The sequence below is a fragment of the Geospiza fortis genome, unplaced genomic scaffold (genome assembly GCF_000277835.1).
Source record: "Geospiza fortis unplaced genomic scaffold, GeoFor_1.0 scaffold229, whole genome shotgun sequence".
In the NCBI taxonomy this organism is placed as follows: Eukaryota; Metazoa; Chordata; class Aves; order Passeriformes; family Thraupidae; genus Geospiza; species Geospiza fortis.
This window is the reverse complement of record NW_005054357.1, coordinates 3645199-3669183: the sequence shown is the minus strand read 5'-3', so window position 1 is coordinate 3669183 and position 23985 is coordinate 3645199. Positions and strand designations below refer to the sequence as shown.

At 46.1% G+C, this 23985-nt stretch overlaps 2 protein-coding genes across 6 annotated transcripts in view; one reads left to right on the top strand and one right to left on the bottom strand.

Annotated features, from left to right (window-relative positions):
• Positions 1–6457, top strand: part of NCF2 (neutrophil cytosolic factor 2) — an 8569-nt gene extending 2112 nt beyond the window's left edge. Inside the window, exons 6-15 of the mRNA XM_031059185.1 lie at positions 714–773; positions 1567–1610; positions 1717–1858; positions 2146–2208; positions 2573–2651; positions 3778–3821; positions 4339–4475; positions 4547–4658; positions 4880–5042; positions 6221–6457. Of these exons, the coding sequence (XP_030915045.1) occupies positions 714–773; positions 1567–1610; positions 1717–1858; positions 2146–2208; positions 2573–2651; positions 3778–3821; positions 4339–4475; positions 4547–4658; positions 4880–5042; positions 6221–6318 (942 nt within the window). The 3' untranslated portion in view covers positions 6319–6457. The remainder of the gene's footprint in view (positions 1–713; positions 774–1566; positions 1611–1716; positions 1859–2145; positions 2209–2572; positions 2652–3777; positions 3822–4338; positions 4476–4546; positions 4659–4879; positions 5043–6220) is intronic.
• A 1018-nt stretch (positions 6458–7475) lies between these two features.
• Positions 7476–23985, bottom strand: part of SMG7 (SMG7 nonsense mediated mRNA decay factor) — a 30582-nt gene continuing 14072 nt past the window's right edge. For 2 of the 5 annotated variants that reach the window (XM_014308103.2, XM_031059163.1), the window contains exons 12-22: positions 23669–23788; positions 22997–23432; positions 19235–19379; positions 17623–18014; positions 16511–16876; positions 14930–15079; positions 12475–12555; positions 11758–11917; positions 10303–10473; positions 10042–10193; positions 7476–9545 (exon numbers count right to left, since the gene is read on the bottom strand). In XM_014308103.2, coding sequence (XP_014163578.1) covers positions 9432–9545; positions 10042–10193; positions 10303–10473; positions 11758–11917; positions 12475–12555; positions 14930–15079; positions 16511–16876; positions 17623–18014; positions 19235–19379; positions 22997–23432; positions 23669–23788 — 2287 coding nt within the window. In that variant the 3' untranslated portion in view covers positions 7476–9431. The remainder of the gene's footprint in view (positions 9546–10041; positions 10194–10302; positions 10474–11757; positions 11918–12474; positions 12556–14929; positions 15080–16510; positions 16877–17622; positions 18015–19234; positions 19380–22996; positions 23433–23668; positions 23789–23985) is intronic. The other 3 variants (XM_031059164.1, XM_031059165.1, XM_005423728.3) reach the window with 3 other exon arrangements.

The window sequence follows — 23985 nt, the reverse complement described above, 5'->3', positions numbered from 1 at the left end:
ATTTCTAGTTTGTCTCCTTAGTGAGACATGAGGGATAGTCAGCAATGAGCTGCAATGATCCCACTGGAGCTCCAACTCAAGCCAAGGCATTTTCAGGGGTGGGGGAAAGGAGCTATTTAACATCTGACACCCACAACCAACCTCCAGCTCTTCCAGCTCTCTGTCTGAAAAGGGCTTTTCAGCTCAGATAAGCAAGCAAGCTTTTCTCCTGTGAGTGTGCAAAATCCACTCACTGGGATACCACCTCTGGGTTCAGGCCCTGGGAGGCAGCACTCATCCAGAAAAGGAATCAGACACTAGGGAATCAGACAGCCGAGAGCCAGGCAGCTCCTTGAGTGCCAGAAATATGCACAAAAACATGTATCAACTTCCTAAATTACATTTAAGGTCACCTGTAGGAGGCATGGGCTTGAGCTGAACACTTCGGCTCCCTTCAACATTTGTGATTAAAACAGAATGGGAAACTTTTTGGTTTTAACACCTCAATCCACAGAAACAGCCAGGCTAAGAGCAAAAAACTTACCACAGCTGAGAGGGAAGCTTTGGTACCTGAGGCACTCAGCCTTTAGTCCAAGATGCTTGGCCTAAAATCATCTCCTGAGCTTAAAGCATCCTGAGCAGCTTGGCTTGGCCAACAGCAAAGGAGGAGGGTGGACATCAGAGGTCTGAGAGGGGTCTAGGGGCACCAAGTCACTCTTTGTCTCTGGCTCTAGGTGGTGGCCTCTGTGGTGGACAAGGATGATTTTTCAGGATTTGCTCCCCTGCAGCCACAGGTAAGACTCTGTCAGTGAACAGCACAAACAGCATGCTCAGGGCAGGGTGACATGGGGGGGCTGTCACCCACACTGGGGAGCAAGCAGCACCCTTACCACCCTGAACTGTGCCACCGCCGTGGGGAGGAGGCAGGCACTGCTTCCACGGATCCACTGCTCCCTCCACCATCAGGAAGCTCATCCCAAACCCACCCACAGCTGGGGATGAGGTTAGGCTGGTTCCTTGCATGGGGAAGCAGTGGGTGGGGTGATGGCTCTCTGCAGGGAGCTGTCTCTGACCCTCCCCAAAGGATTCATTAGGGATCCTCTGCCTAACAATGGCAGTTTTGCTCTTGCTTTGCACCCTCCTGCCCATTCCACACTCCTTTGCATTTCCCATGCCATTTTCCAGATGAGGTAATGGCAGCTTCCCATTCCTAAACGTGGCAAGAGTTTTTCCAGGAGGTTTCTGGGTGGATGTGGGGAAACACAGCACAGCACCATGCATAAGATAAATGCATGGTGTCTCAATGCAGACAGTGTTGACAATTTCAATCCTCTGTGAACTGAAACTAAAATCAGGAATGAAAAGAGGATTGTGCCTCTGAAAGCCAACTGTATGTTGAAGAGTGTGGAAACTGTTCCTTAGAAGGAACAAAGCCAGTGATATTCCTCATGGCACTTAAGGCACCTACATGTGGAGGAAGGAACAGTGTTGGGGAGAGGGCATGGTAAAAGTCTGCAGGACATATCCGCAAGGCAAACCAAATCCTCTGGGTTATTGGTATTTTCCTTTTTGTCTTCCTGTTGGCAGGCCTCTGGTCCTCCACCCAGGCCCAAGACCCCAGAAATCCTCAGGTAAGTTGGATGAAAGATGGATAACCCATGCAGCCAGGCACAACCCCATCCTGCACTCACACAGCATCACCACCATTGCTGACCTGTGCACTGCTCCCACACCCAGGGCCCTCAGAGGGCAGCCCCACCGTGTCATGTACGAGTTCATTCCCGAGACCGAGGAGGAGCTGCAGGTCCTGCCAGGAAACATTGTGTTTGTCCTGAAGAAAGAGAAGGACAATTGGGCCACAGTGATGTTCAATGGAAAGGTATACCAAGAGTGTGCTGGACAGGAGGGGCAGACAGCAGATTATGGCTGAGATTCTGCAGAGGCCTGCCAACAGTAATTAAATAAATTTCTGACTGAAGTTTCTTATGTCCACCCTGGCTTAGGCCACAGGGTTCAGTGAAATCCACCCAAACTGCAGAAACTAAACTTCAAGCCTCAGGAACCCTCCTGGATGCAGGGGAGGGTGAGGACACATCCAGTTGTGTCCTCCAGCAGTGGGCTGCCTTCTTGCCAAGCAATCACTACTCATCTCTCCTCCCCCTGCAGAAAGGGATTGTCCCCTGCAACTTCCTCGAGCCTGTGGAGCTCCAGAATAAGCTGCATATCCAGGTGAGGTGGCCCAGGAGGAAATGGTGTCCTGGGGAGGGCAGATCTCGGAATATTCACCTAACACCTGCCTCCCAGAGGACCCATATATGTGACTCCCTCCCCCTCATGATGCTGAGGTTGGTTCTTCTGGCTCACGGTCACCTTATCATGAGCTCAGAGACCTGCAAAATCTGTGCCGGTGGCACCCTAGCGGTGGTTGGCAATGCTGGGGACATAATGGATATAGCTAAGTGACCCCTCCCCTGCTCATGACCCCAGACAGACTTGGGGAAAGGCAGGTTGGAGGGGAGCTGCCCAAGGCAGCAGCACCCCAGCCCCTCAGTAAGGGTGGGACTGACAGCACTGTCCCCTTCCCGTGGCACAGGAGGAAGGCCCTGCAGAAGCTGAGATCCCCGAGTCACCCACCCGCAGTGTGCCGGAGAGGCCGCGGCGGCTGGCACCAGGTCAGTGGGGCAGCTGAGGGGATGGGGGCACAGGGTGACATCCTCAGCAGGCTGAGATGCCGTGTCCTCACCCTGTGGGAGCAGGGTAGGGCTCATCTCCATCTCATTCCTGGCCCCATTTGCAGTCAAGGACTGGGAGACATTACAACAGGAGGCACAGACAGCAACTGCAGTGCTGAGGATGGAGTGAAATAGCATCTGCGGGGTCCCTGAGGAAAGCAAGTCCCTCTGTGCTTTAATTAGCACAGGGAGTAATGAGAAAAAGGGCCTGGAGATAGGAATGGGGCAAGGACCAGCTTGGAGTAAAGGATTCCTTATAGGCTTCTCCTTCAGGCAGGGCATCCATGATAATTTCAGTGCTGCTGTGAGCTGAGGTAGGCTTAAAGGAGCTGTATGGATTCCTACAGCTAAAGGAGCTGTATGAAGGGGATTCCTGGCTGGTGCTACCCAGTGTCCCACATCCCAAGCTCCTATCCCCAACAGAGCAGCCTTGTGGAGAGTCCATGGGCAGAGCTGACACAGAAGGCTGTGGCTCATGGAATTAAGGACAAACACCTCACAGACACAACAATCCCAATGATCATCTTTATGGCACCAAAAGCCATCTCAGATCTATTAGTGGGACCATGTTCAACAGTGTAGCTTAGGCTCTTCCTAGAATGAGCACAGTTGTGCCAAAGCACTGCCAAAATGTAAATCAGATCCTCATGAGGATCCTTTCACAAAGCTGCATGAAATCACCTGCCTGGAGGCCTGAGTTTAGCTTTACAGCCCCACTGAAGGACAGGGACTGCCTTTGGTTTTCAGGGAGATCACAAGAGCACAGGCACTAAAACCAGCAGCTCCATGTTTCTATTTTTTGAATCCACCCATGAAAGACATCCCACCCCTCATGCTCCCATCCCAGCAAGAGGGAATGCACAGAGCCAAAACCTCTGCTCAGTGGTTGCATCTAGACCTTACAGAACACCGGTGGCAGATGCTGTATCCATTCAAGTGACCGCTGCTGGCTCCAGGGCTGGTTGGTGTTGCTGGAGATCATGATGGGCTTCAGGAGGTCTGGCTGTGTGTTTAGACAACATTTATCCCATCCCACCTCCTAAGCTACCTTTTTCCTCCTCCCCAGACTACGTTCCTGCTACCGTGGCACAGCCAAGAGACACAGCAAAGGTAATGTCCTGTGAGTGCAGACCCCGAGGTCCTGCTCTCATACAAACCTGCATTTACCAGGAGACTTAGGGATGCTTTTTGGGAGTTCTCATCCCAACCCCAGGTGAGGGGGCCACTGGATGACTCTCATCTTAGTCAACCTGAGGCACTTGAGAAGGGAGAAAGTGACTTGAGAAGTGAGAAATAGGAGAGCTTGACTGGAATGCACATGCTCCTGGGTATGGTCAGCACATCAGAAAGTCACACTGGGAAAAGATGGGAAAATACAGCAATTCCAACAAAAAAAAAAAAAAGAGGGGCTTGGAGGGTGGGCACAGCTCTAATTTGATCACTCCAAAGCCACAGTTTAGTGCCAAGTCCCTAATCTATTACTGAGCTCTCTCCTGGGACAAGCCTGGGTCTGCCAACCAATGTCCAAGCACAGCTTGGGAGGCACAATCTAACTCAGGCAACCACAGCTTCCACATCCCTGTGCTTGCCAAGCCACACAAGGTGACATCCCATTTCCTGCCTGCAGGAGGCTGAACCAACTGTCCTCAAGGTGCATTACAAATTCACAGTGGCTCTGAGAGTCGATCGAGGCCACTCCTACAGGGAGCTCCTGGAGCTGGTTTGCAAGAAGCTGGAGCTGCAGCCCGAGCACACGGAGCTGAGGTGAGGCACTGCCAGCCCCAGTGAGCCAGGGCTAGGTTCCAGCACTCCTCACCTGCATCCCCTGCACACAGGTACAAGCCTGTGGAGGGCCAGGAGCTGGTGACCCTGAGTGCAGAGAACGTGGAGGCAGCCTGGAGCCAGAGCAAGGACAACTGCCTGACAGTCTGGTGCAATGGCACAGAGGTCAGTGACAGCTACAGGGGGCAGCCACCTTCTCTTCCCTCCTGGCTTTCTTTTCCTTGCCACAAGCACGGGTTTGTGGCTTTCAACAGAAGCCAGCAACCTCATGAAAGGCAGAGGAGTGAAGAGTGAGTGGAGAGGAGAAGCAGAGCTCATGTCTCTTACCCCACTACAGAGAAAGGAAACAAAGAGGCTGTGTCCTCACCAGCTTGTTTCCTGCCTAGGGAGAAGGGTTTGTACCAGACAGCAAACCAGAGGAATCACTGCAGGAGGCAATGCCTGGGGAGACGGGACCCAACCACGTTGTAGCTCAGTACAGTTATGAAGCCACCCAACCTGAAGACCTGGAGTTTCAGGCAGGAGACATGATCCTTGTTTTATCCAAAGGTAACTGTGCTCCTCCTGGGACAGGAGAGGGGAGGGACCCCCCCCAGCTCTGGTGAGAGGGAGGGTGGTGTGGCAGCAGCAGAGCCCCTCCATCTCTGCCCTGGGATTCCCATTCACACATCCCTGTTACACACACTTCTTCCAACAGATTTTCATCACTCCCATTTCCACCACAGCCCTCCCAAACATCTAAGACAGGAGTCTCACTTGGACTGTATCTAAGCCTATTGATCACAGTGGATTCTTTCAAGGAAATGCCTCATTTTAGCTGCCATCCCCACAATGGGAGCAGGCTCTCACTCCCATTCCTTCCACCTGGAACTTTTTTTCATCTACTTTTCTTGTTCAGAGTACAATCTTTCATTAGTCGCTCAATATTAGTCCTTAGTGCTTCTATGGGAATTAAGGCTTAAATGCAGACTAAATCTCACAAGATCAATATACACAGGGCACACTCCCCATCTCATTTGAGCCTCTGAGTGAAATCAAGACATCAGGAATAAGTTTTAAAGGCAAAACCCCCTTATATTAGCTATCTGTAGTTATGTCACTAATTTCTGGTGGCTGGCAGGCTTTGGCAGCTGTACACAATCAGTCCCCCATCTAACCTTTGACAGGTTAGATTTTCCACCATGCAATACTGATGACCCCCTCCACCCCAAAATCCTACCTTCCCCTTCATTGCTGAGCTAAATATTTCCCATACAAAGCTGGTTCTTGCCTCATTTGGTTCCCTCACAACAAAACTGCCAGAACTCCTAGGCTTTACTCAAACCAGGGTAAGGGGTTCTGGGGGGGGACTGCTTTTGGGGTTTTATGTGAACATGAGAAATAGCTGACAAAACACTTCAGATGTATCCTGAAGAGGACAGACCAAGTATCAGATAATTTCCTCACTCTTCACACTCACTCTATTTCCACTCAAGGCAGTTTCCAAGCCCCCTGGTCTCTATTTTGACCCAATTTCCCACCCCCATTTGATATTCCTTCTTACCTTACCACTTTACTCTCTTCCTCATTCCTCCCTTTCCTCCATATTCCATTCCCTGCTGGGTCTGCACAGCTCCAAGTTTTATCAGCAGAAACACCATAAACCAGTGATCTCAGGCCTGTTTGCAGCACATTATGCTCCTGTACATTCCCAGGGTCATAAGAACTGTGTCAATTTTCCCTTCCAGTGAATGAAGACTGGTTCGAAGGCAAGTGCAAGGGGAGGACTGGCATCTTCCCATCTGCATTTGTTCAACAGCCCAACAATGAACACCCAGAGAAGTGATCTCAGAAAAGTTGAAGTTGTGGAGAGAAATTAAGAATTCAAGTGTTGCCATTATGTAGTCTGCATGTTAATCCCTGCATCTGAAAATGAACTTTAAATGTTACTGCTAGTTGTATTAAAAGCTTTATATTTTCTCTTACCTTTTGTGTTGTTCTCCTAAAAAGGAACTTATTAAGAAGTTGCTAATTCCTGTTAGGGACACATTCATTCCTAAATCCTGTGCTTGGAAAGAGACATGCCATGTTCCCCCATCCTTAAAAAAGCTTTTATACAGACATGCCAGAGCTGGGAACACCCACAAGAGGGTGGTGCAACCTGCATTTACAGCCCTGCCAGGAGATCCTGAAGGGGAAGCGAGTTCAGGAAGCTATAGGCCAGGAAAGCACTTGCTTCCTTAAGACATCAGTGCCAATCCCAAGAATTTAGAAGACACCACACAGAAGATACCTCACCCTGCTCCAACTCACAATTCAAATTCACAGGGATTTTAAAACTCCCACCAATAAAAGCAGACACATTTTCGTCAGCGCTAGGACCTGTGCTTCAAAGTTTCTCCTGATCAGTCAGAAGATACAGTAACTTTGAAAGACAGCCTGGAATCCCATAGCTTTACTCCAATGATGCTAAGGGGGAAGGGGCTTCTACACTCTGGATTCTATCACACAAGTCCAGAAAACCCCACTGCCCCATTAACCTAATTATCACATTTCTTTTAAAAGGAACTTACTCTGGAGACAATAAACACATGTAATATCAAAACCAGAACATCTCTGGAGTTTTCTGTCACATACCTGGAAGCATGGAAACAGTGAACACTCTGGTCTGCAGGCAAGTCATTGGCAGAAGGATCTGTGCCCTCCATCTGCACACTACACACACTGTACCAAGATGAGTCTGCAACTAGGGAGGAGCTTTGCAAGCTGCTCCCATCCTACATATTTAGTTCAATATGTAAAACACACTATACAGGCAGCACAAAACCATAACCAAATTATCTGTACCAAGCCCAAGCCAGAATCGCTGTGATTCATTTAGGTCTGTTTCAAATTAAAAAAAAAAAATCAACTTCAAACATTCTTCTGGCTTCTACAGAAAAGTAATGCATTTTTAAAGGCCTAAAGCCAAGTCACACAGGAAATAAATGCTACACACAGACCTGGATGGAGAGAACATGGTTTAATTAAAGGCAAAGCTGACTTTGGCAGCTGCAGTTCTTGCACAGACAGACAGAAAACACAAAAAAAGCTTACAACACAAACCAGTTTCTGTTGGGGGCCCCTCGCCTTGCTCCTCCAGGTGCTGGAGGGCAGGGGGGCTCAGATGCATTCCCGAGGCCGGGTGCTCATGCACAAGTGGAAGGGTGCAGCTGGGCCTGGCCCGGCCGGGAGTGAGGTGGTGCTCCTGGTCTGGGGTGCAAGAGTCAGTGACGGTGCAACACGGGGATGCCGCAGCTGCCTGGGCACACAGCTTGGACACACAGCGGGAGGGCTGGAGGGGACACACAGGGTGGGCTGGATTACCACCGGGTGGGAACTTCACTTTTTGGACTTGTTAAAGGAAATACAGCTTTGAAATGCAACACAGAACAGTGATGTTGCTCAGGTGGAGCTCGTAGGGAGCTTCTAGCACCCTCGAGGGTATTGGGTCTCCTCCGCCTTCCCTTTTTGTATTCTCTGGGGCTGCCCAGACTCCAGCGTCACTTCGGCTCCTGCATGTGCTTTGTTCTGCAGCTGAATTCTAGCCCAGAGATCCTGAATCATCACACAAACCCCTACTGCTAAAAACAGCAAATGGACATTGAGTCTGTTTCTGTAACTTCCCTGGGAAATCTAACAAAAACGCTGTCCTTTTCTTTAACAAAACTTCCAGTCTTCCTTCCCCCTAATAAATAGCAAATAAAACGTTTTTTTTTCCTTTTCCCTTCTGCACCTTTTCGTCTATGAACAGCACTGTGCTGTTTCCGTGTGTCCATGGGTGCCTTGGATTTGTTTCTGGCACTGAAAGCCTGGGGCTGCAGCTGGGACAGGTTCCTGCAGAGCTGACCTGCGCCTCACCGGGCGTGCGGATGCCCCATGCTGGTCTGGGCTGGCTGTCGGATTCACCCAGCCCTGCTGGACCCCTGATTATTTTCTGCCATGGTAATGAAACTACGAGCGTTCAGCGAAGATGGGAGGATGGAAAGAGAAAAAAACAAAACCAAACCGAAACAAAACAAAAAAAAAACCCCATTGAAAGCTTTCTACCTACCTATTAAAATGAGTCAGGCTGTGAATGCACAGACTAGCCTGCCCTTTGTGGGGCTAGCCACTATGCTATAGTAAAATGTACAGGAATCACACATTAATTTAAAACCCCATAGCAGTTAACTTGCTTTTCAGCAGAGTGCTGTGAGGCCCCATGTTACCCCTTATAGCTCAAACACCTACTGAGAGAAGGACATTTCATGCTGGAGTCTCTAACCCACCCAAAGCCTCCAGGTGAAGCAGTGCCAAGTGCCAGACTCTCTTTCATGAAACTGCTTTGCTAGTTCGGGATACAGAGCCCCACCTCATCACCACCCACCATGACTGGAGCAGCAACTGGGGCTTTCATTGCTACACACTGACTATGAAGCACGTCTGTGTACAGAATTCAGTGTGATCTTACTACTGAGATAGTAATAAAGATGTTTAGGAGTAATTTCAACTACATTCTCAGTCAGCGAAGCAATCATTAATGGATTCCTATTGTATCTCCCCAAAGAGAGGAAAAGGATTGAGAAGTTCTCATTGGCTTCTCCCATCTGCCCTTTGCTCTCAGCTTTTACTTCCCATGTGGCTGGGGACATGCACAATGGAGAAGGTGAGAGGCGGTGATATTGGGTTACTGAGTGAGCCAAACAGCAGTTCCTCTCTCCCTCCGAAGGGCCCGGGGGATGGGAGAGTTCCTGATGTTGTTTGCTTGCTCTGCAGACATTTTGTGCACACTCAGTGGGTTGGTGGAGCACTTACGCCCTCCTGACAGCAAGGAACAGAAGAGAGGGCTGCCACCTGCACAGGACTGTGTGTGCCAGTCCCACAGACCCAACATGCCATGGTTTATGGAGCCGTCGTTGTGAGGGTGTCTCCTCTGTCTCAATGCGGCGGATTCATGGCACCTTGTCCGCGCTGCTGCTTCTGCTTCTGCTGCATCAACAGCTGCTCCAGGGCCGAGGGGCCGGGGTGCATCATGGAACTGGACCAGATGGACTAAAAACAAACAGCCAACACTAGCATCTCCTTGCATCACACAGCCCCTCTGCCAGGTGGCAAAGCAGACACCATGTTGTATATGCTCCCTCTTTATCACTCGTACCTGGCTTATCACGAAAGTTAACCAGCTTCAAAGAAGACCGAAAAAGAGGCTCCCTGGAAGAATTTTATCCTCCTCCAGAATCCTCATTACCATAAAAATTCATCCCACATTAACTATTACTAATTTTAGACTAGTCAAAGCTAATGTTAGAATTTCTTCCAGTTCTGCCAGCCTGGGCTTGTTCCACAAAATCTCAAAACCAGCAAGAACTGTAAATTTGTGACATCTTCCTGCATTGCTGACACCTCCCACACTGCCTCATGTAAGTGAATCTGCGGGAAAAACTCTGGGCTTCTGGCACTGAACTCTGACACTTCCAACAGTCTAATGGCCATCACTTGATCATCCAGCCTGCAGACCCATCCCTGAGCACAGCCCAACCAAACCCACCTTCAGGCTCTCCATAAGCACAGCTGAGGAGTCCTCCATGGCAGGAGGGCCTTGCACTGCCCAGGTACCACTGGGAGCACTGGACTGGTGCCAGCTGCTCTCCGAAGAGGATGATGTTGTTGGGAGATAGTCCAGACCAAACCCTCCCATTGCTAAAATGGCAGAAAGACAAGTTCACAGTGAGATGGCAAAACCAGTGCAAAACAAGCATCATCAGATGGTGTCTGCCAGCTCTGTGCTAACCTGGAACCCAGCACTTGCCTGGCTTATCTGTTTTCCAGCGGTCTGCGACTCTCCGGTCTCTGTTGTCTGGAGTCCCAATGGGTCCAAAGTTGGAGAAAGGAACAGAATTGTGGTTATGGGTTGGAGGGGAGCTTGGCAAGCTGCTGGGGTTGGAGGAGTGAGGAGACTGGCTGGCTGGTGTTGAATGATCTAGGGATTACAAGGGAAGAGGAAAAAAGGTCAGCAGAGACAGCAGGAGCCTCCCAGTTTTGAATTTCTTAGTGCTGCTGCAAATTTTGCCATCACCCAGTTTGCTACAATAGTGAAGGTCAGTTTTTATTCCCTCCATTACATTAATGTAATGCAAACTCCTAAATTCTGAGTGAAAAATTTACAAGGACAGAACAACTGTGTTTAATGCTTACCAGAAAAACAAAACCCAGGACACCTCATGAGGGCTGGCTAGGCAAAGCCAGTTTCCCCCATGTCTCTTGAAGAACTTGTGTCAAACTAAAAGAATAACTGTCTCCAAGCTTGACAAACCAATAGGAAAATTAGATTAGACCTTGAGGAGTTTGCAAGTTTACAATTTCAACTCCCAGGCCTGAGAATGTTTTACACTTATGTGAGCCTTAAAACAATTGGGACCAGAACTCATTAGTGAGCAAAAGAGGAGAGGGAGCATGAAGCAGGCTGTCCACAGGCAGAACAGAACAAATGAAGAGGTGAAGGGAGAGGGAGTTGAAGCCAGGTGAGCCAAAAATCCTGCTAGAATAAAAGCACTTTGCAACTCCCTCCATTTCACCCATAACGGCTTCTCCTGGCTAGGTGCACAAGTCCCACCAAAGATCTCATCCAGTGCAGATGTTATTTAAAATCCACTCTTTTCTTAGACTCAACTAACTCCTCTCTCACACTCTTCTGGATTTTTAGTGAGATTAAAGTTATGATGTAATAGTTATGGTTTATGCCTTTAAGATAATTACTAACAAAGAAGCTGGGCTGCTTTATGGGCTGCTTAACAGTAAAAAACCAATGCAACAAACCCCACTACTGTTGTATTTTCCTCCACTCTTCCCTCATACAGTTTCTTTTTCAAATATTTGCATTATGAAATCCAGCTCCTCCTGCTTTTTCCAAAAAAATGCAACACAAAGTATATGCATGTCTGAGTTAAAGCACTACTCCCAAATGGCTGTCAGGAAACCAAGTTAAAGAGATTTCAGGATTTATCACCTCCTACAACATTTATCCTGCTCAACTACTTAAATTAAAATCCAAGTTCTTACACTGTATTAATTACAAAATCCCCTCGTATTTCTGCAGATATATAAAGTAAAACAGAAACCTTCAGAGATCTTGCCAAGCAAGTTTGGGGTTTTTGTTGGTTTGTTTTTTTTTTTTATTTCCAGTTACATATAACTTGCAGTAGGTTTAGAATTAACTGAAATTCCCTTAAATCACTAGACACAAGAAATGCCGTACCAGGATTACCTGAGCTGGCTGGAAGGGATGGAGACCACGGAGTCCCTTCAAAGAGGGAATAGAGTGAAGTCTCCTGATGGGCTACTGAAGGGGTGACTTCTGTTTTTGTGCTGGTATTGATGTTTTTTCCATACACCTCATTGAACATGCTGTTGTTCGGATATCTTTCCTGAAAAAAACAACAACAAAAAAAGAGTTTATTCATTAGACTTATTTCAAACACTGAGATGTACAAAGGAAACAATTACAGTTCAAAATAGCTCCTAATTCCTTTTTCACTTCCCAGTCCCATCTTCTTTGACCATTTAAGTCCATCACATTCTGAATCAGGACAGATTTCTCCTGGTTGAACTGCAAAGTCTTCACAAAATCTTGATTCCCAGTACTCAGAAAAGTTCTATCAAGACCCTGCTCAATTCTCTGGAAGAGAACAGGTAATTTATTGCTCTGGAAACAAAAACCTACACACTCATAGCACCCTGAGATGCACCTTTTCAGTCAATTTCAAGACTTCACTAAGAGCAAAGGGCCCCTGAACTCAGCAAGATTCAAGAGTACATCTGCAGAGATATAGCTAAGATGAATTTGGGAAGAAAACTGATAAAGGCAAAGATCAGGGTTAATACAGAGTGGAATTACACATCAATGTGGATTTCTTTCAGGTTTTCCACTGGCTTAACCACAAGCTGAAACAGCAAAAAGTACTGGACTCTGGTTCACACTCACCTGATTTAGAGAAAAGCCACTGAGGGACAGGAAAGATGATGACTGAGACATCAATTCTGATGGTTTTTCCAGCAGGGACTTCTTCAGAAACCAAAAAGGGGAAAAACACAGTTAGTGCTCAGCGTAGGGACCAGGTGTAATCAGCAACTGCCAAAGTGGTCTTGGTCACATTTACAACTTGTCTTGCATTTTACCTCCAGCACCTTGGAGGACAGGGGAGGCAAACTAACAAGTGCAAAAAATCAGTAGTTTTCCTACTACTTGTAATTAATAATCTACAAATCAACAAACATTACAGCTGAGAGTCCCAGACCCAGAACAGGTTTTCAAATGCAAAGTCTAATACTCTGATACATCTAAAGGGGAGACTCCTGCCAAAAATACCTTATGGTTGTGTAAAACCTTGCACAAGTGAGAAAACCTTGCACAAGTGAGACACGACCCCTCCCGGTGACACAGGGTCTCCTTCAAACAAGATTAGACTCTTGTATGTGGCTATTGAGAGTATTTTTTCAGTTCTGAGAGCATCCCTCCTGTAGAGACATTCTTAGACAGCAAGAGCAGCTAAGTGCCTTTTAAATTAGCTTTAGTAGTCCACTGTCATTTAGCACTCTCTCATTTCCATTACAAATTACTTTCAGAAAGGAAGGAAAAAAAAACCCAACAACTCAAATGTTTAAAAGAAAAATTCCAAAACTCCCCATGGCTTTTACTTCCACGTAAAGATACTATGGGCCATGACCTTTTTTCCAGCATCTATGCCACCTCCCTCTCACACAGTAGTTATTTCCAGCATAATATTTCTTGTCTTTGTGTTTGGTTCTTACTATGATTAAGGAGTAAAAAACAAGTGTCTCTGAAATGAGCCTATTCAGAGAAAAAATAGCTAAGTTATCACTGACAGAAACCAAAGAAAAATTACCAAGCTTGACTGGTAGACAATGAACACCACCAAATCAAGGATCTGCATCATCAAGCCATAAAATTAGTAAAACCATAAGTGAAAATGTGTGTGAACCAAAATAAAAGTTGTAGCCTTGTAACAAATAAACCCCCTCTTGCACTCTCAGCAGCTCAGCATGTCAGATGTTTTAAAATTTATTACTCAAACCACAAAACCCAGAACTAGCATCTTTCTGTCTTTAACACAGCCACAGAACCTGGAATATTTTTGCTTTCATCCTGTAAACTTGAGACAAACAGCCTCATTTTCTTGGCAAGCAGCCCCTAGCTTGTTAGATTTTAAAAGTGACAGCTCATTACTTTGAAAGCACATTTTAAAAGCCAGACAAAATTCCCACTCTGCATATCCACACAGCTTGCACAGCGAAGGATTGCCTTCCATTTGGCAGCAGACACAACAGTAGGAGCTTCAAAGGAAGCTGCTAAAGCAGCAGCTATTAGTTTCTTAGCAAAGTTATCTAATGAAACAGAAATTAGTATCTTTTGCAACTCCTTGGGATGGCCGGTAAAAAACTGAGGAAGAGACTTAATCAGAAATTTTGAGCGGTCACAAATAATTCTTTGTTACAGCTACTAATCTGAATGAGTATGAATTAATGAACATGCTTGTAGCCATAGTAGAAAGGCATGCTGCACTTTCAGAGGCAATTTAAAAATTCAGCTCTGAGACGCCCCCCAGCTAGTGAACTAGGAAGGTTTTAATACCAAAAATGTAGGAAAAAACTCCTCTGTCAAAAATGACTGTATTTCTCTAAGAGTTATTGTGTATTTATCCAGTTAATTGCTATTTTCTTCCAAAGCCATCCTTCTTTTTTAAGCATCTCTTCTGCATTGAATAGGGCAGCATCCCCCTGCCTCTATGGAATTTTTATATGCAGATTATAATCACAGAATTGCAGAATGGCAGAGGTTGGAAGGGACCTTAAAACTCATCTCATTCCACCCCACGGCCCAGGGACACTTTCCACTATCCCCAATTGCTCCAAGCCCCATCCAACCCAGCCTTGGACACTTCCAGGGATGGGGCAGCCACAGCTTCTCCCCAACTTCACTGGGAAAAATTTCTTCCTAGTATCTCATCTAAACCTGTCCTCTGTCAGCTTGAAGCCATTCCCCCTTGTCTGTCACTACATCCTGGTTCTGATGACTCCCCACAGCCCTATCAGTGTCCCTCCTGCCCTTTATTACTAAACTCATACAACTGCAGAAGAGCAAAGTGCATTAAATGACGTATCATGATGTATCAACACCTCTCCTGTGGACTGTACCTACAAAAACCCCACAGTTACTCTGATTTCTGAACAAATTAGCAGGCCTGGATTCAGCCCAAAAGCTGTAGTTTTCACCCCTGTGAAAACTAGCTCAAAGGTGAGGCAGGAAGGTGGACAGGAGGTATGGGGTAGAGAAAGGAATTTCACATTTCTTATAATTTCACAGAAGAAAGAGATGCCAGTTAAGAGTGAGAAGCAGCAGTATTACATCAAATACATACAAAGAGGCTTCGTCCAGGAAGAGAGGCGAGAGGCCCCAGCAGAGCTGGGTAAAGATCAGGAGGATTAGAGAAAATCAGCTCTTCCTCCTCCTCCAAGGCAGCCAGACTCTTTAACAGGTCCGGAGGAAGCAGAGGGGAGCTCTTGGGGTCCTAGTGACAGAAATGAGCACAGTGAGACAACAGAAGGCAGAAAGAACAGCCAGAGCAGGAGAGAGAACAGCAAGAGGAAGGCAGAAAGCGGCATGCAGAGGGTGAGGTGAGAACGGTGCTGAGGCACACAGAGAACTCTGAGCAGACACAACCACGCGGCCAAACGCGCACAGGGAGGGGACCACGCACCCAAGTGACAGCAGGGAGCTTTCATCAGCAGAGCCAGTGCTTCCCCTTGCATCCATGCCACACACTGAACCTGCTTCCACGTGCAAGGACAACAAACAAAACCTTATCATCATTCTTCTACAGCTGACCTGGGAGTAATTTAGGTTTCAAGTAGAATTATGTTTGCATCATCTCCTTTTCTCTGCTTGTGGAGTTTAAATCCCATGAGACTCATTTCCACTGGTGATACCTGCTATGCCAACACACAACTGACCAGTCCCCTGGGTCAGTAAAATCTGCTCAGTGCTGCTCAGACTGGACATCTTTACTTTTGTGAGGGATGCTTAAAGCACAAGCATCACAGGCACAGCTTCTCTCTGCAGCACAACATACTGGCACCTTGGCCAGGTTTCCCTTTTAGGAAAGAAGACCAGGCTTTGACCCTGTCTCCATCTAAAAACCACAACCTGACATCAGGGCAGTACTGTACATTGTCTGTACATTGCACTCCTGTACATTGTCTGGCTTCTCTCTTGGAAGGAAAAGCCAAGTGATACCAGCTGACCTTTTCCATGTCCTGAGTGCATTTTACAGAGGCACACCCAACCACAGGTTTAAAAGGCCTCTGTTTAAGCTTCCTTATAAACATCACCAAAAGGACTCACAGATGGTTCCAGGACTGTTAATATATAACAGAGATTGGTGGCTTTATAAACACCAACATGGAGCATGATCACATGAACAGAAGTAAAGTATTCCATTTACTGCAACTGGGAGTTAAGGAAGCCATTTAGCTCTCTCTGTGGTGGGATTTTCAAGAACAAACAAACAAAAAATCCAAGACAAGACCACTGCTACCATCCTCGATTGCTCAACCTATTGTAGCTTCAGCCATTCAATTCACTATAGCAGTGTTAGGAGTTCACCTAAAGTGCAATAATTCAACTGCAATTCTTTGGGTGGCTTTTATGGTTTTCACCAGTTGCAGACAAGAATCTTCCCAAAACTATCTTTCTCAACCTGGCAGACAGAGCACAGAGATGGATGTCACATCCATACTGAACAAGACTTACATCTACTTGAAACCAAATCTTCAAGAGACTGATACTACACACAGCCTACTACAATGGGGAATTCATTACTTTGTGTTGGAACCCCAGGTACTGACGCTCAGGTCTCTTCTAAATAAGTTTATATTGACCTACTTGGGACCACCAGAAATACCAGAGCTTTACTTTTCCCCACTTGCAGCACGGCTCTTACCTCAAAGGTCATCCTGGAGACAGCATCCTGCTCGGAGCGGAAGACTCCCTGCCGCTTCCCCCTGCGGTCCATGCCCGACTGCTGGCTCATCACCCTGTTGTCCGTCATGCCATAGGAAGAGTCCCAGTAATATTCTGGCACCTTTACTTCTGAGGGGTTCTGGTTATATGGCTCCATTGGGAAAGGCTTCATTTTTTTCTCCAGAGGTTGCTGTTGCATCACAGGAGGCTGTAATGACTGTTCAAAGAGTTTGAGAGGGTCCTGGGCCTGCAGGTAATAGGGCTGCTTTACAGACATGATCTTCCCCAGGGAGCCTTGGACTTGAGGGGGGTTCCAGAGCTGCTTCGACGAGTCTGTCTGTGGATACTGAGGCAGAGACACAGGATTTCACCAGCAGGGAGGAACAATCCATGTTACCTGAATGCTTAGCTCCACGCAAGCTGTCAGCCTGGCTCATGCATGACAGCAGATCAGAATGTTCGTGGAATGTCTGTGTTATTCATCAAAAGCAATTTCCATAGGCATCTAATGCTCTCTAGTCAAGCTTTAAACCAACAGCCAAGTATAATCCTTACTCTATCCAGTACCTTTTAACCCAAAAGCCTAAAACGAAGCCTTTAGTAAGGTACTGAGCCAGCATTTTGCTGCCCAGAACACAAGCAGGGTCTCACCACTGGGTCCAGATTTGCCAGAAGGGAAATTTTCTCCAGGACAAGGTGAGCAAAGGAACTAAGCGCTGTAAGGGAACTGACACTGCAACCAGTTAGCCAAAAGAAGAGTGCAGGTGGAGGTTCACACTCAGCCCTCATCACTCACACAAGAAAAGTAGAAAGGCCTGAGACAGACATGCCACCTCCATACCTTGTCTGTATCAGAAACACACAGCAAATAGATGACAGAAGAGACATTCCATTCCAGTACATACCTTCCTTTCAGTTACAGCATCATATGTTCACACCCACCAAACTTCAGCTCATTTTCAAATATGCCCAGAAGTTCACAATCAAAAAATTCTTTAATGACAATTTTGAAAGGTAATCCAGGAAGACAAGTTTTGAACATTGCCACTTATTTTTAAATAAAGCCCAGCATCTATCACAGGCCAAGTTTACCTGCTGGAATCCAGAGTGGTGTGGTGGGCTCTTCCCCAGGCCCTGCACAGCAATCGTGGGGGACTGCTGCTGCTGCTGCTGCTGGGCCAGAGCTTGCACCTGTAACTGGCTTGCGGACTGTGCTGTTGCCTGAGCTGGTAAAGATGAGAGGGGTTGCTGGGAAGGAGGTGGTGTTTGCTGAGGTCCCTGGGTCATTGGCCCTGGTCCAGAGGGCCGTTGCTGGCTGTAAGGAATGTGGGACTGTTTCCCACCTTGCACCTGGTTTCCTGCAGGCGAGTGAGCTGTGGGCTGGAGGAAGGTTCCTGGGACAGAAACACCACCTGGGAAGGTGTACCCCGTGCTCATGGAGAAAGCCACAGGAGGGGGGACAACATAGGTTGGAGGAGGAAATCCTGGAAAATATAAAAAATGCACCTTTAATCACAATTTGACAGAGCATACGACTCCCTCCAGAAAACTTTTAGTGGGGGTTTCTCTTCCTAGGCTGTTCATTTGGGAAAGGAGGCACCAGTCTGCACACATGCACTACAATGTTGTTCCTCATCGTGGCATGTGCATGGCTGTGATAACACAAGAATTCCAAGTTTGTTTAGGAGTTTTCTTGCAATATTCCAGGGACTGATAGTGGTCAGTATGGCAGGATCTGAGGGTCATATCTTTCCACATCCCTGTGTTCCTTACCCCTCAATCTCCCTGCTTTTTCTGACCCCCACTACCTTTTCCCTTCATTGCTCTTGGGTTTTTGATATTTTATCCCCAAAGTTTTCTCCCCTTCAAACACATTTTCAGGCTCTAAACTTCTGCAGGAGTACACAGAAGCAATCAATACAGTAAATGTATTGCCTCCTCTCAGAGGATCACCAGTCTCTGGATGAATTTAGAGAGAGACAGATGGTAACCAAACAAATCCTCATATCTGTAAGATCAATTCCTTCCCTGTAGTTCCCACTGAAAAGCCAGGTTTGGAAGGCAAGCTTTAATTCTGTGTCTCATAGGTCAGATTTTAGGCTGACTTTGGGACTGGGAAGATGCCCATCTGTCTTATATTGAGGAGCCTCATGTAACACATGCAGGAAGACACAGCTTCCACTTATTCCTTGAGCAAACACGGATAGCAAGGTGTGACAGGCAGACTTCAGAGCAAAATGGGACATGCAACACAGCAACAGCAACAAGTAAGACCACACAAATTACAGCTTCAAACATGAGCACCACTACAAAAGAAAGTGAGTTTTAAAGCAAGCAGTGTGATTGATCTTTTGCAATGGAGTCTGAAGCACAGGGAACGCTTCAAAAGCAGTGCTAGCAGAAAGCTTTGTCATGTTCAGACTAACTACAGGAAGAGCCTAGCGTGAAGTTCCTTGATCTCACACCCACTAAACCAGAAGGCAGGTGGCAGATTTCATGACAAACCTCGATTCCAAAGCATAAGGGATCTTATTTATCTTGTTTCAGTTCTGGTATGCCCCTTTTTACTACTTGATAAGATGTTCAACAGGAAAATTCATGGTCAGTAACAGAGCCCCTACCTTCCAGAGGCTGTACTAATCCCTATTACAGGATTTTCTTCAGTCAACAATCAATGACACTTCAAAAGAATCATGCAAATTACCTGGTCGGCTAGGAAGGGGAGGGAAGGCTCCTGGGTGATGAATAGGGATGAACTGGGAACTGCTGGCCTGGCTTGGAGTCTGAGTTACAGGTGTTTTCCTGGCTTCAGATACCGGAGTCTTCCTCATCTCCGTCTGGGATTTCACCTGATGCAAAAGAAAGTATGAAGAAATTAAATCACTTGCCCTAAATTTCCACATTAACCATATCATATCTCAGGCCAAAAATTAAACTCTCAGATTGTCTGAGCAATTATTTTCTCTCCCTAAGTAACTGAGAAACCTTTGGAACACAGAGCCCTCCTCACTGACCTCAGGCAGATTACCCTGCACGTCCTCAGGCACTTCTCACCTCACAACAGCACTCAAGGATATTTACTCAGAAGATGCAAGAGGCTCCTTCTCTAGCATGAGAGTGAGAAGCAGACATAGTATCTCACACCATCCAAGGAACTTACCACGCTGCTCAGCTGCAGTGTTTAAAAACAAAAAGTGCAGCTGCTGCTATGCTTCTCCTAGGGCACTGCCTCAACCTAAGTCATGCTACTTACCTGCAGCACCTTAAAAAACAAACACTGCCACACTCTTCCCGGGGAGTTCTCTCAGTCTAATCCATACGGTGGTGTATATGCACAAACTCCACACTATGGAATTCTTTTGACCCAGAGCACACAAGACAAACAGCAGAAGAGCTTCACCTCATTCAGTTTACTGTGTAACTGTGGGGTAATGTGTAATGTAAAAAGAGCTGCACCAGTTAAAGGCAGAGAGAAGAATGGAATGTAATGTTTACCTTATTCTGAGTCTCCCGCAGTCTGGGTCTTCCTGGGGAGGAAGACAGAGGGGAAGACTACTTTCCCTTTCTGTTCAGCTCGGCAGAACTGCCTGGAATGCAAGATGGAGCAGGCAGGAAAAAGACAGCAAGCAAGGAACCCGGGCAATACAGAAAGGGCCCAGGAGCAGACCTGACACCAAGCCTCAAAGGTGAGTGAAAGAAAGGGTTGTATCAGGGATGAAATTAAAAAAAATCCAAACCAAACGACAACAACAACCCCCACACCATAACTGTGTGGGGTTTATTTAGACATTTAGCGCTGCTGAGTTGAAAGGAGTTACAGGACAGTTGTTTTCTGCCAAATTACAATAGTAAAAGGATAGATGCATTCATATCCTTTCTTAAGTTCTTTTTCAAATTGAATTTCCCCATTTAGAAATTATGGGAGTGTAGGGTTCTTTCTGCATTTGTAAAATTGGGAGATTTGGGTGGGTTTTTCATTTCCCACTAGAAAAAGTCTGGAGGGAACTCCACCTCAAGGTTCTGGCTGATGCTAAGCACCATGAACAACGCAGGCCCTTGCTCATGCTGCATCTCTTCACCCTCCATCACATTCAGCATATTTAACTTACATTGTGCTGTCCCTTTTACCAATAAGCCAAATATTTTTATAACCCATATCAAGCACTATGCATTCTTTTATGGAAATGCTGGACAATTCAAAGACATTCTTCCTGCCATGGCATTTTAAAACTTGAGCTCTATCCATCAAAAACTCAAGTATGCTATAACACATTTCCAGAGGATCGCTTCCAAAAGGTCCCCTGCATGATTTACAGTTAACTTTATAAAAACATAAATTACTAAAATTGATTAATCAAGGCAAATTTCAGTTCCTTCCTTGCTGCTATTTGCTATCACATCAGAAGTGTCAATGCTACCAAATATTTACCTCCACAAAACACTAAGTGCTCCTACACAGTGCCTGAGAGAGGCACCATTTTATCACAGGGACCTCTTAAGAGTATGCTACACTTCGAGTTAGTCTGCACTGAGCTTCCTTGGCTCTAACATTATCTTCCCTAGAGAGCAGAGATTCAACGCAGATCACATCCTGCCTGAGCATGCAAGTTTCCCACGTATCTGCAAAGCAGGACTGATCACCTCTGTACCACATTCTTCACATTTTTGCCAAGTAGGAACTGCAGCATTTAAGCTTTTGAAGGTAATGAACTATGTAGGAAATAAAGCATGAAATTGTCAGGAGTGCCAAAGCAGAACACAAATAGTCCATCAACTGGTATGAAACCTACACTGGTTTCTCAGTGTGGGGGGAAGCAAGCCCTCCCTCTATTCTGGAGCAGGTCTGGATAAGTAAATCCACCAAATTATATGAAACAAAAGGCATTTCACTGGACTTGTTGCCCTAAATACAGCTGATGGAATTAAAAAGCCAAAATTAATTTCTATTCAAGAAGAGACAAACAATAACAGACAACATCAGAGGAGATTCTGCTGCAGTTGGGTTTGTTGTATCTTAAGACTAAATCAAGCAAATTTCTGCCTATTGTCCCTCTCCAGAAAGCTACACATAATCCTCACATCTGGCAGGTTTTAATCCACCTGAAGTCCTTATTTTGCAATACAGGGGCACAAAGATCAAAACTGGGAGTTATGCTCAGACCTGCAATGACATTCCAGATCCATTTGACAAACAAATAAGAAACTTGCTATTCTAACTCACCTATGTTGCCTTTCAGATACCAGAATCACGTTCCATGACTCACAAATGATTGCCCCCTGGTTTCTGTAGCCTTTACAGAAACCTTTGTACCGTGAGGTATGGCTCCCCTGCAAAACCAACTGAATAATGCTGCCAGTTCAGACATTCCATTTCATAACCAGGATGTTTAACAGCAAATCATCAGGAGGAAAACAGGGAGAACAATCCAAGGCTCCTAAACAACACAAGCTGGGAAAACTGAAAGAGATGGTTTGTCTAGCCTGGAGAAAAGACCTCATTTGCACAGGCCTTTGGAGCAGCTGCAAAGAGGAAGAAAATTATTCTGCAGACCTGTCCTGGGCAGTTGTAATGGGCTTACACAGGGGCAAGGGACATAAGGTGCATTAGGAAATAGTTTCCACTTGCAAGAACCATGAAGAACTAACAGTTTCTCTAGGGAAATAACAGAAATCTCCATCACTATCATTGAATGGTTCCACTTATTATCAGAGAATGACTGAGATACAGCCAAATTGTCCAGGTACAGATCAGATCAGCCCTGACACACTCTACCCTCATTTACTATGACTCAGTGGAAGGCAGACCAGCAAATTCACTGTTCACTTGATATATTTCATATGTAATGCTCAAATAAAAAGATGAAAAAGCATGCCCCTGAAAAATATAACTGGTAAAGGAGCAGCCAAAACCAAACCATTTTGACCAAGTGCCTGAGCACAGATTGATGATTTAAGAGCACAGTGGCTTTCTTTACTTTAACAGACACTTGGTCACACCCACACTACAGAGGATCTTACTCCACATATATAAAATTTGCTGCTTTTGTGACATGTTCAGTTTGTTGAATATGCACCAGTCAACTGAAGTGAAAATGCAGAGTACCAAGTTCCTTCACTACAGACCCCAGAATGGCAAGACCATGACTATGACCTGGCCACATGAACTGCCTTGGTGGCTTAAATAATTTGTGGACTGGGTAGAAATCTGTTTTTTAGGACAGTTATAGCACCTCTCAATGCACTATTTTTCTCCCTCTTTCTTCTTTTTTAAGATAGCATCAAGGAAAAGCAAAGAGATGCTAAGATCACCATCACCTGGTCTTTGAGGTAGAAATGTTTTATATTATTGAGCATTAGCTGCAGCTGCAAGGCCCACAGCAAGACCTCAGCTCCACCATACTCTACACTGCCCTGACCCAACATGGCACTGTCTCAGGCACAGTATCCCTCTGAGCTAAAGGCTTACCTGAACTGCCACATTCTGCTTTCCTGCTTCCTGCATCTTCTCCAAGCCACATTTCTTGGTCTCATTCTTCCTTTTATTGTTATCCTTCTTCCCATCATTCTTATTTGCTACTATTCCTTTGCTAAAGTCCCGTCTCTCCCTCGCTATGTCCTTTGGGGGGTAGATGCGCCCTTGCTCTCTGTTCATCTCCCGGGGCTTGATATTCTCTTTGAAGGTGACCATGGGTTTTTCTCCTGCATCACAGCTGTTGCTCAGGCTTCTGCCAGAGGACAGCACTGATTTGAGTCCAGGGCTCCCATCAGCACACAGTGGCTCCACCATGGATGTCTCCTGCAAGGTGAGACTCTCTTTGGCTTCACTAGGGTCCTCCAGTAAGAGCTCCGGGATTTCTGTCACAAACAAGAGCTTTCCTACCTCGTTTTCACATTGAATCAACCTGAAAAAGACAGCAAGGAATTAAAAAGCAAGTACACAAACTACATTATCATAATCAGTCTGTGAAAGAATAGCATGCTGAACCACAGAACACACTATTAGTGCTGTCAGCATCTTGTGCTCACATTACAGCTAACTGCTGTGTTGAACAGAGAGAAAAATAACACTCCACACTGGCTCCTGTGTCACCTCAGCTTCCTTCCAGCAGCATGGGAAATACAAAGTACTTGCAATTACCTTGGCTGGTTATCAGCAATCCATTTGCCTGTGAAGATCAGGCGCTGCTGCCGTATCCGACGTTGCTGCCCTTCTTTATCCCCTGTAATTGCCTGGTGGCCTTTGGAAAAATCCAAGTTCCTAGTATTGAAGCAGAAGAGAGAATATTAATTACACAATTACCCTCTGCAATATCCTATTTTTCTAGAAATACGTGTCAGCATTCCTCTATTAAAAGCTCTGAACTTTCACCAGATATTATTCAAAACATGGCTGTTAAGAGGTGTCTGATTTACGCACGTAATTCTTATCTGGTAAGATGTATCTACATTAAAGAG